This window comes from Zootoca vivipara, chromosome 3 (assembly GCF_965207765.1).
Source record: "Zootoca vivipara chromosome 3, rZooViv2.hap1.1, whole genome shotgun sequence".
Taxonomy (NCBI): Eukaryota; Metazoa; Chordata; class Lepidosauria; order Squamata; family Lacertidae; genus Zootoca; species Zootoca vivipara.
Window position 1 is genome coordinate 56,290,939 of NC_142586.1, and position 12,251 is coordinate 56,303,189.

A 12,251-nucleotide genomic window follows, 5' to 3' on the forward strand; every position below is an offset into this window, starting at 1 on the left:
CTGCCCTTGTTGTATGGTTCAGTGTCCTTTGACATAACAGCTGGGAGAAAGAGGAGTATAAAAACCAATTTGTTATGCACAATTAGCATAGAAGAAAGAACAAATGACACTGCAGGCTACTGGGTTTTATTTACCATTCCAAATGCTCTTTTAAATGTTCACCTAATTAACGATGATTTATGTTTACACATACTTTTGCTACACTTGTGTATCTCATTCTCCTTTCTATAAGCTTATGGTTGGCATGAAATTATTTTTGCTCTCTCCTCGTATCCTTACAACAACTCTGTGAGAAATTTGGCTAGAAATGACTTGCCCAACGCCAACCAGGGAGTGTCATAGTTTAAACTGCAACACTGTATCTGCTATACCACAAACTTATGAAATCACTGCCGTTTCTTCCTAGTCCCCCCCCCCCCGCTTTTTGAATCTACTTTCTCAGAGAAACTCTAGGCCATGAATTATTGGGGTGATGGAGGGATTTTTCTGTCCTTTGTGTTGCAGTAGTTAGAGCCATGAAGGCAATGTGATTAGCATTTGGCCTGCTTTTCTAGCTGCCAGCAATTCACAACTTGCAGGATGCCTTGGTCCCTTTTAATATAATTTGATTGAGAAAAGCAGGCTCCCAAAATGGAGTGCATTTACATCTATGATCTCAAACAGCAGTTGTTTATTTAAGCAGGAAAGCACTTCCTGTTGGTAGGTGTAGTAGAGGAAGTGCTTTACTGGAGTAGCTTTAAATGAGCAGGAGTAGTTTACATCCCACTGCACTGGCAGTGCAAACAGCACCAAAAAGAAATACAGTGGTACCTCGGTTTAAGTACACAATTGGTTCTGGATGTCTGTACTTAACCTGAAGCGTACTTAACCTGAAGCGAACTTTCCCCTTGAAAGTAATGGAAAGTGGATTAATCCGTTCCAGACGGGTCCGCGGAGTACTTAACATAGCTGCCAAGTTTTCCTTTTCTCGCGAGGAAGCCTATTCAGCATAAGGGAAAATCCCTTTAAAAAAGGGATAACTTGGCAGCTATGTTACTTAAACTGAAAGTACTCAAACCGAAGCGTACTTAAACCGAGGTATGACTGTATTGCTGAAGAAACGGCTGAAGCAAACTACTATTGCTTAAAAGGGAACCCCCAGATACAGGCTTTCTAGTTTTGCAGAGCACGTTTGATAGCCTAAATTACGCCAGATAGCCAAGCCTCTTGGGAAAGAGCAACACACCACTCTGTTCTATATAGGCAATAAATATAATTAAGGATGAATCTTGCTTCAGTGTGGAATCTGTAAGGAGAATATTTTATGACTGGGATCCTATAAAACCACATACCTACTGTCCATCCCACATGTGCTCATAATTCAGCACTTTAATCCTATCCTGCTTGTTATAATTCAGTGGTAATATCAATACAGCCTATGGTCTCCACAGAGCCCCAGTTCAAAACATATATTTAATTGAAGAAAGATGAACAAAATGTATATGTTTGGGAAGCAGTTAGGGATGCAGCCCAATTCAAGACATATTTACCCAGAAAGAAGTCCACTGTGTTCAGTGTAACTTCTAATTAAGCATACTTTGTATTGCAGCATTGATCTTAATGTCCCAGAGCCATAATGGATCTTTTAGTATCTGCTTTACAAGTTCAGTTCAAATTACACATCAGCAAACGATAATAACAGACAACCATAAATTACATACTGTACTGAAGTTACTGTTTCTGAACTGCAGAGAATTACACATCCAATTTGTCAACCTGCAGCAAGCCCAACACTATGACTCACTTGTTTATCTCATCCTCTGGATAATTTCCCTTGAGGTAATCCCTGCTCCACTTGTTACTACTACAAACAGTGGCGTTCGACACTTGCCTGGTTCTTTGGATGCTGATAGTTTAAAGTCGAAATATATAATTTGGGGGGGGGGCAAAAATGGCACTTTAGCTTTTCTCTTCCTTCCCATCAGGGTAAAGGGTGTACAGTATTTTATTCTTGGATACAGTTGATGATGAAATCAGCCATACAACAATCAATTGCCAGAATCGCCTTTTGCTCCTGATTATAGGATGGCAAACTTGGGTTTGTCATGGAAAGTGCACACAACAGGAAGCTATGGCCAGGCATAGCTTCTCCATTAATATGCCCTTATGATGCATTTGCAAACCTGCTTGTCACTCTTACAATTTAAATTTTTGGTGTACATTTAAAACCTCCAAGGCGTGTACATAAAAGATGTAATGTGTGAAGCTTATATGCAAACAATGACAATACGTTTATTTTTCCTGAACGTCTCAGGGTGTGCCTGAGACTTTTCTATAGTTGGAAATTCAGATACAGGTCAGATACCCTTCATGCCTAACACTGGAGGTAGATAGGAATTCTGAGATGACTAAACCACTGTGTGTGCAGAGATTTTCATGATATTCCCTTTTTCCTATATGTGTAGGATCCTGTGCAGATTTCGCATGCAGGAGACAGAACAGTAGATCAGTTCTCCCCCCTCCCTTAAACCCCATGAGGCTTTTATATAGAGAATGGCAGGGAGGGTTCACTTCCCCTAAGGCACAGAGAAGAGGATCTCTGAAATTGGAAGGAAGGTTTTAACCTCCCACATTTACATGATGGCAAACCTGTGTTTGTCACTATGTGTGCGCACAACAGGAAGCTGTAGATGCAATTCACCTATATGCCACATTTTTTTAAATCAGCCAGCAGCTACTTCCTGAGTGTACAACCTTCAGGATCGGCTAACAACTGCGTACCTTGTTAGCCTTCCCTAGCTGCTTTAAGCTGAAGCCAATTAGTATCTAATCAGGTGACTTATCTCCCCTAGCACTACGGATGAGGTATCTAAGAGACGCTATACAGGGCACTAATAATCTGGATCATGTGCTTGTGTTTTTTTACACTTCACTTCACCTATCAAGCCAGTGATTTCTTTGCCACAGAATAGGTGTGTCTGTTGCCAGATTCCCCCATTGGGTTAGATTTGGACTACCTGGCAGTGAAGATCTGAAAAAGGAGGGCTCTGTAGTAATGAGTTATTTCCTGATATGTTGAATTTCTGACGTAACACTTCTAGTACACAGCTATAACTGTGTTATGTCATACTACAATTATACCTGTGTCATGGAAGAAGCATCACATCACTAATTCAGCTCAACAGTTATGATGGTCCCCCCTTAGATTGCTACTATCAGTTTAGAGCAGGCATCCCCAAACTGCGGCCCTCCAGATGTTTTGGCCTACAACTCCAGCTAAGAGGACCAGTGGTCAGGGAAATGTATATGACCTAAAATCAGGGATGATGGGAATTGTAGTCCAAAACATCTGGAGGGCCAAAGTTTGGGGATGCCTGGTTTAGAGTCACAGTTACTTGTTTTTATTTTAAAAAGACACAGTAAGTTGTACCTTTTCATTAACAAAAGGTGTATAATTCTTTTTATGTGATAATAGTTGTCATCTAAGTTGGCAGGGCTTATTTGACATCAACACAAAATAGAACCAGCCCTGAGTGTAGAATATGTAAAAATGTGCCTTCTGCTAAAATCTTTTCTGTTCTGCCACACTTGTGCAGGCAATTAAGAATACATATTTTCATGCTAGATAGTTGATGGTGTCTTGATTTTATTCTTTTATATATTTTTATAATATATAGGTATATTATTTTAAACAGCTTTGATATTTTTAATGAGCTATATGAATATTTTTTTAAAATGAATAAAAATAAGTAAGGAATTTGTTTACTTATATAGCTGAAGAATCCACACCCTGTTTATAAGAACCCACAAGCTGTTTAGAAGATTGGCATACACAGATGCAGTAGTACGGAAAACTTACTCTGGTGTAGAGGATTGGAAGTTTAATCATTCTCAACTGCATAGATCCTTGTAAAGCAACTAGGTCAGCATAACTTGTGGCTTTCAAAAAGGGACTCAAGACACACAGATGTATTTTGGGATTGTTCATAAAACATCGAAAGCTAAGAATGAAACCTAAACTTGCAGTTTGGAGGAACAAGCAATTGCTTTGTGAGAGCCTCTGGTATTCTACTTGAAAAGCTGCCTTGCAGTGAGCTGTGAGCCTGGAACTGAGTTTTATTGGCGATGATTTCATCAGCCTTGAAATCTAAAACCCAACTCATTGTTTCAAATGTATTCCAGATGGAAGGCAAATTGTGGAGCGGAAGAAAAAGCAAAGAAAAAAACGAAAAGAGGAATCCCGCTGTCTTGATGATTCTGTACGTTGCTTGATGATGGAAATGCCATTTGCCAAAGCAGATATTGAAGATGAATTTAGCAGTAAGTATAAATACTAATCCAGAGCTGTGAAGTTGCTTTAGCTCAAATTTCTATCTTGGAAGTAAACAAGCATGTTCCACTTGGGCCAAATTTCTTCGTATTTTGTACTCTGACCTTAGCAATCACAAATACAACTATTGTAGTCCTTGAATGTTGGCGCCACCTCTCCCCAAAGCCCCAAATGTTTGCATCCTCTAACCACAAAAATGCACTCAGATCCCAAATGAATCACAAAATATTCTATGAACTACAAATTGTCCGCTTCCTAGTGCTTGTCCTTTAAGAAAATGCAGAAAAATGTGCAATTGTGATAATGAAAAATACAATAAAAAGGTAATGAGCAAATGCTGAGATTGCTTGAATTGCAGATTTGAAACAGCTAATTAAAGGGCTGATTGTGGCAAGGAGGTACCAGAATAGTGCTAATTAAATCTTCCAGTAGCAGGAAGATAACCTCAGTTGTGTTTTGCAAATCTGGCCTGGACAGGGTGGCGCCGTTATTTCAACGTCAGTTACGAAACAATAACCATCACCACAAATATATGCGTGGGGAGTAATGTTTTTGTTTATTCCTGTGTTGTGTATTTTTATATTGTAAATCACCCTGTGATCCTTGGATGAAAGGCAGTTTAGAAATTTCATAAATAAATCAGAGTTGTAAAAAGACAATGCGTGCGGCATAGAAAATACTGGAATGTACTGGTTCAGAAGCAACATGAAATTATGTCAGTTCTGGAGAAAACAGCTAATACCCCTGTTTCTCCAAAAATAAGACGTAGCCATAAAATAAGCCGTAGCAGGATTTTTAAGCATTCAAGGAATATAAGCCATACCCTGAAAGTAAGACATAGTGATAGGCGCAGCAGCAATGCCGGCCGCAGCAGGAGGAGGAAAAAATAAGACATAGTGGGTTTTTTTGAGGAAAAATAAATATAAGATGGTGTCTTATTTTCGGAGAAACACGGGTAGCATAGAAGCCTTTGAGAGCGTATCTGTTTATTTGCAACATTTATAGCTAAGTAGATGTGCATAGGATTGAGACTTCTTTCCTGAGGTAGCCATCGTGGAAATGGAAGCAGGGCACTTTTTGTACAAGTTAGGTCATCCAGGACACATTTGTCTATGATGCCATGTGGCCTCTGACGGATTACCTACAAGGGTATATGTAGCTGTTGACAGAAAAGCAGATGCCCAGCCTGATACAAAGTAAAACGGGGTAATCGATAAATTAATTAATTTTAGGGGGGGTGTATGACCTAAAAAATGTCAGGCCCTTATTTCTGTCATCCTATGTTGGAATTCCAGTTAAGTCGTTGAGGTGTTATACTGAGGTTCCAATCCTCAACTCAGCCGTGAAGCTGTGACCTTGGGCCAATGGTTATCTATCAGCCTAACTTAACTCATGGGGTATTGTAAGATCAAGGGGGGAGTGGAAGAACCCTCAAGCTTCTTTAAGGAAAAATGGGATATAAGTGCAGTATTTTTTTTAAGCCACCCAAAGGGCAACAACTATGTATAAGAGGGAGATGTCAGTAGAATGAGAGGAAACCTGAGGATAGCTGAAGTTCAAGAAATATTTAAAAAGAAAGAAATATTATTGGAAATATTTCTAAAAAGAAAGAACTCTGCAGCCCAGTGAGGACTGAGCAGGTGCAGTAGGCTTAGATTGACTGTTGAAGAGTAAATGGAAAACTGGTGTGGGATGTGTGGGATGGAACGGAACAGCTGGAATCCTAGGCAGGGAACCTTTATACAACAACATTTTGTGGGTGGTCTCTGTTGTACATGTAATATTTCAAAAAGTATGATACCTGAATTTATTTATTACTATTTATTTTATTTACTAGACTTATATATACTGCCCTTTATAAGATCTCAGGGTGGTTCACATGATAAAATATACAAGGTAAAAGCCACCAACAAACAGTTAAAAACAACCAAACAATAACAGCCCCCCCAACATATTTTAAAGGCTAGAATATTAATTGACCAAAGGCCTGGTTAAAGAGGAACGTTTTACCTGGCGCCTAAAGGTGTATAATGAAGGCACCAGGCGAACCTCCCTGGGGAAAGACTCCACAAACAGGGAGCCACTGCAGAAAAAAGCCCGTTCTTGTGTTGCCACCCTCCGGACCTCATGTGGGGGTGGTACACAAAGAATGCCTCATATCATGAACACAGAGTCTGGGTCGGTTTGTACGGGGAGAGGTGGTTATTGAGGTATTGACTCTTTGCGTACTAATTTTGAGGATATATGTATTGTTCTACTCACGTGTGCACAGTATCATAACAGCTCTCCACCCTCCTTTCCTACCCAGATAAAAGTGCAGCTAAACCATATGTCAAAAAGACGAGAAAGAGAACTACTGGGAGGGAGAGTGAGGAAGACAATCTAATAAAGAAGAAAAAGAAAAATCAAGATAAACCAAATTACTTCATCTCAGTTCCAATCACAAACCCAAAGGTAGCCTTACTTTTTTATTGTTACTGTATTCTTATCTCATAGGGGACAAAATCACTTGTGAATAATGAAACCAGAGCATAGACTTAAACCCAGGTATTGATTCTGTGCCTTGAAGCAGAAGGGTTTTGTGCTTTGAACTGGTGGTTCCAGAAATCTTCCTTTGTTTTCCCAACAAGAAAGGTGAGGGACGAAGGAAACTGGCTCTCTTGGGAGTTGCTCCTCAAGGTGCTTGATTCCCAATGGAGCTGCCTCCTTTTCACCACCAAACAGTTGTTTAGAGGGAGAAATCGTGGGGAATGGAAGTTTGAACCTGCAGATGTAGCACCAGGCGCATTGGATGGGTTCTGCCACTGTGCTTGTACTGCACTAAGCTCCTTGCCCCTTTCTCTCTTAGTTACCATCAGTGGTTTCCACATTGGGAAGCCAAGTAAGCAATGTTGCCCTACTCTGCCCAGCAGCTGCTACTGCCCAGTTGAATGAGAAGTTGCTGAGCAGCAGGAAAAACAGCAGGTCTCTGAAGCCACCTCTTCTTTGCTGTTCAGCTAATCAGCTCAGAAGCAAGGGTGGATAACATGGGGAGGAAGGTTATATGGATGTTGCATGGGTGCTAATAAATGCATGCATGTACATTCCATGTATGGTTGCCTTCTCTGCAGTCTCTGGTGTGTGGTGTGTGCTCTGCCCCACTGCCAGCTCTTCCCCTATACATAATTTGGTTTTGGCCCAACCCACCATTGGGATTGGATAGAGATGGTTCAGTATGTGAACCATTCCGTAAGAAGAGCTCTGGGTATGGAGGAGCTGCTGGTATGGACATTCCTTTGCGTGCTAGAAGCTCATGTATACACGAGAATATGAATTTGGAGACAGAATGATGTTCCCTTTTTTTTTTTCAAAAGAAGAGCTCTCCCGTGCCATGTTGGAAGCTGTTTCTGCCAGCCTGCTGACAGTGTCAGGAATGTGCTTCCTCAAGTTCAGTTCAGACATGATAAACTGCAGCAATGGCTACCTAGCCCTTTGACTGTGCTCTGCCCCCACGGTTGGAGGCAGTATGCCTTTGAATACCAGTTGCTGGGAACCGCAAGTGAGTGGTGTACTGCTACACTGAGCTCCTTTTTCCTGGCTCCCACATACACACAGCTGTCTGCTGGAGAACAAGATGTTGGACTACATGGGTCTTTGGCCTGATCCAGCAGCGTTTTATCTTATGTAAGTTTTGGGCTCATATGCTCCTCTCTTCACCTTCCACAATGAGGATGCTGCTTTTGGTTTCATTTTGATTAGTTTATTCTAAGAATAGCTATCTGTTGTTTTTAATAACTGCCATGCACTGGTTTCAGATATAAATTTATTTATAGGTCCATTTGATTACTTCTTTTAATTGGACTGTAATGTCTGCTGGATGAAAACAAATCTTTGATTTGCTTAGTTTAGTTCAGGAAATTTCTCATCTAAATAACATTAAATATCTACTTTATTTAATTTCCAGTAATACTGTGGTTGAATGAATGCTGTAGCAATTATTATTTTTTGCTTTGCTTCTGTGCATAGCAAAAATGACTGGGTGTAATTTGAAGGCAAGCATTTTCTCATATGGCTGTTACTGGATGGAAAAATAAAGCTAAATAACTTAATAGCCTTTACAAGGCAAGCCTCATTATCCAACTTCATCTTACAAAGCAACTAGATTCATTTTCTTCAGCAAGATTGTGTCAGCCAAGTACGTTGCTGCAAACAAGAATATGTAACTAAATAAAACAAAACATTAAAATGTGCAAGGTTATAGTCCTTGTCAGTTGCCAATGTATTAGGAATTGTAATTTGTAATGTCAAAAAATCTTTCTTATTTCCTGAGGTGTTTTAGAATATAGTTTTGCATAGGCAGGGTCCTTTCCAACTCTACGATTCTATGATTCTTGATTGGTGTACAAAAATTTAATGTGGGTGATTTTTAGTTGTTTTGGTGTACAAATTTTTAATGTGGGTGATTTTTAGTTGTTTTTATCTGATATGAATCCCCCTGAATTATGTTTTTATAGTAAAGTGATGGATTATATATGAATTAATGTACCGGTATATATGAGCCCTGAGTGCTCCCTGGAAGGACAGATCGTGAAGCTGAGGCTCCAATACTTTGGCCACCTCATGAGAAGAGAAGAATCCTTGGAAAAGACCCTGATGTTGGGAAAGATTGAGGGCACAAGGAGAAGGGGACGACAGAGGACGAGATGGTTGGGCAGTGTTCTCGAAGCTACGAACATGAGTTTGACCAAACTGCGGGAGGCAGTGCAAGACAGGAGTGCCTGGCGTGCTATGGTCCATGGGGTCACAAAGAGTCTGACACGACTAAACGACTAAACAACAACAATATATGTTGGTGCTGACCTTTAAAGCCTTAAACGACTCGGTCCTGTGTACCTGAAGGAGCATCTCCACCCACATAGTCCAGCTTGGACACTGAGATCCAGCTCTGAAGGCCTTCTGGCAGTTCCCTCACTGCAAGAAGTGAAGTTACAGGGAACCAGGCAGACAGCCTTCTTGGTAGTTCTGCCCAGATGTCAAAGAGCTAAACAATCATAGGACTTTTCGCAGGCAGCCCTGTTTCAGAAAGCTTTTGATGTTTTATGTTTTGGTGTGTTCCTTTATACTTTGTTGGAAGCCACCCAGAGTGCCTGGGGCAACCCAGTCAGATGGGCAGGGTACAAGAAATTAACAACAACAACAACAACAACAACAACAACAACAACAACCTAATAAATCACATCAGACTGGTTCCCTAATTGAAATCCATCTGTTGTCTTAAGCTAACACTAACAGAACAATTGGTAGTTCTTTGGGACTCATTTTAACCCCACCTACATGCTATTAAACTCAGTGAGTAGACATGTATTGGGCTGCTCTGTTAATCTGCAACATGTATTTACAGAATTCCCAAATGGCTATTTAGCATTTGAAATTTGTCGCTTGTAAAATATGTGATTCTGTGTCATTCTGAAAAGCCATTTATGGTCTCTCCGATACATGCGGTCTGTGGCTTCATGTCCCCTGAGCCTTCCAAGTTGCTCCACTCTCTTTTGGGTGCTCCATGGATGAGAGCTAAAATTCCAGGAAAAACCTAGCACGAAGGGGGATGCTTGAGGATTAATTGAGCAGAGAAGCTTTTGCCCCCTGTTTCTAATGATGGGTGACAGCCAGGGGCATCGGTCACTTCTGAGGTTGTAAGCCTCAGTAAGGCTTACTCTTGCCTAGTAAGGGGAAGGAAGGCAAGAGAAGCAGCCTGGGACTTGTCAGAGACGTTCGCCAGGTTCCCCCTTGCTCAGTGCACTGTTGTGGCATTATTCTGTGCTTTTCACATGTACTTTAATTCTCACTCTGCATAGTAAGAAAACCTGGGGGAATCAGTCATAAAGCTGTTATTGAGAGAAATAAGATCTCTACTTAGTTCTGTAGCCAGAGAACCCATCTGATACGGGGACACACACACACCAATGTGTAGATAAATGCTTTGAGGGCAATCATAACCCTATGGTAATGAACACAGTAAAAATCCCCTGTATGCATAGCCTATCAACCAGAAGTCAGCCATCAATATTTCAAGGCAGCTTTCCCAGGGAACTCTGTCTGTTTGACATTTTAAGCGATCAACTGATTAAAGAAGTGAAATGCTGAAGATGCTGGTAATTTGGTTTGACAGAACTGATGCCCTGAAGTGTGAAAGCTAACAACTCTCTGTAGAAAACAATAAAAAAAAACTTTGCTGGCTTGCAGCATTGTGCATGATCAAGCCCCAACCAACATCTGCATTAGATCAGTTGAGTCATTCTGTATGAAAAGTGCTAATGTGTTAAGAGGCACCCCTAAAGGCTGTATTGTAACATGTATCGTGTCTGCTTTGAGCGAAGCGGAGCCCATCTCTTCACTCTGAAAGGGAGTATGGGCTATAACTTGCTCTTTCGTCCTGCATCCAGATCAGACCAAGGTTTTCTATAACCTTGATGTTTTTCCTATGTATTTGTGCTTTCCTCAGAATACAGAGAACAGAGGGTGGATTTGGCTTTATAAATCATGTCCTAATAAATGTATATTGTTTTGTGTTTCCTGTCCGATTTCTTTCCTATCATGGTGGGTTGCCGTAAGGCAAGAAGCCCCACAAACTGGGAACGTCTCTTGCAGGAGTCCAGTTCAAGTAAAACAGACATTGTGCTCAAGCTTTGTTTATGTTCTCGCACTATCTCTTACGCAGAGCAAAGCGTTTTCTTTGTGTTTGCTGCTGATTGCACTAATTAAAAAAAAAGTAATATTGTTTTTGTATGTGTTTCTGTTCTCCCTCAGATCACAGACACTATTCAGCTGCTCCAGGATAAAATAATACAAAAGGATAACAGGCTTTCTAAAGCAATGGTTCATTGTGGTTCTTTGCATATCACCCTCTCTGTGCTACATTTGGCCAGTGAAGAAGCAGTTGACAAGTAAGCATTTTACTCTGAAATAACATGCTGTCTTAAAATCTACTTAAATGAGTGGTAACCCAAAAAAAGGTAACAGAAACATTCTGGTTTCATTTTAACAATAATTATGACATTAATGGTTGGTGTTAATAATTTCTATTAGTAGTGTTATGCCTTCTGTGGTATAGAGGAAACTTTATTCATATAAAAGTGCTCACATCACATAGGTAATAAGGGGACAAAATTATATGCAAACCACGGATAATTGGCTTGCAAACTGGAGACTGCTAATCTCCCCCCAAAGAGTCCCGCTAGCCCAATAGCTTTGTTAGTAATTTGGAGCCCTGTGTGCAGTTCTTGTAGCCTCATCTGAAAAAAGTTATTATATAGCTGGAAAATGTAAAATGATTGGAGATTGGAGCACCTTCTTTAAAAGGAAAGGCTAAAGCATTTAGAGAATTTTATGTTTGATTGAAGGCCAAACTATAGATTACTTTAATCACATAACCTAAAGGTCATAGCCCTGCTGAAGTGAAGAAGGATGGTATTTTTGTCCAGTTTACATCTTCTTCTCAACATGCTGCAGTCTCAGTGATGCTTGGACCCCTCTGACCACGCCTCTTAATAAATAGTTAAAAACATGGATGTAGCTTAGCTGCTACACACTACACCAGCTCTCCAATAAATATATCATAGCAAAAGGTTTTGTAGACCAGAGCCCACATATCAGATGCATACAGGATTATCCTCTGCTGTCAGGAATACACGTATATGAAGGAAGAGAAAAATATAAAGCTATTGGGGGTCAAAACACCATGAAATGATAAATTCCAGCACCTGTCACTGGCTAATCTCTCTCTCTCTCTCTCTCTCTCTCTCTCTCTCTCTCTCTCTCTCTCTCTCTCTCTCTCTCTCTCTCTCTCTCTCTCTCTCTCTCTCTCTCTCTCCACACACACACACACACCACACCCCTTATATTAGTATATTAATATCCTGACATTCTTCTACCATGGGCCTCAGTTTAGTATCTAGCAGGTCTC

At 40.5% G+C, this 12,251-nt stretch overlaps 1 protein-coding gene across 7 annotated transcripts in view; it reads left to right on the plus strand.

Annotated features, from left to right (window-relative positions):
- The window catches only part of AKAP7 (A-kinase anchoring protein 7), an 83,054-nt gene that overhangs the window by 1,348 nt on the left and 69,455 nt on the right, over nt 1-12,251 (plus strand). For all 7 annotated transcript variants that reach the window (XM_035109002.3, XM_060272681.2, XM_088666155.1 and 4 more), the window contains exons 2-4: nt 4,162-4,299; nt 6,618-6,763; nt 11,096-11,232. In XM_035109002.3, coding sequence (XP_034964893.2) covers nt 4,162-4,299; nt 6,618-6,763; nt 11,096-11,232 — 421 coding nt within the window. The remainder of the gene's footprint in view (nt 1-4,161; nt 4,300-6,617; nt 6,764-11,095; nt 11,233-12,251) is intronic.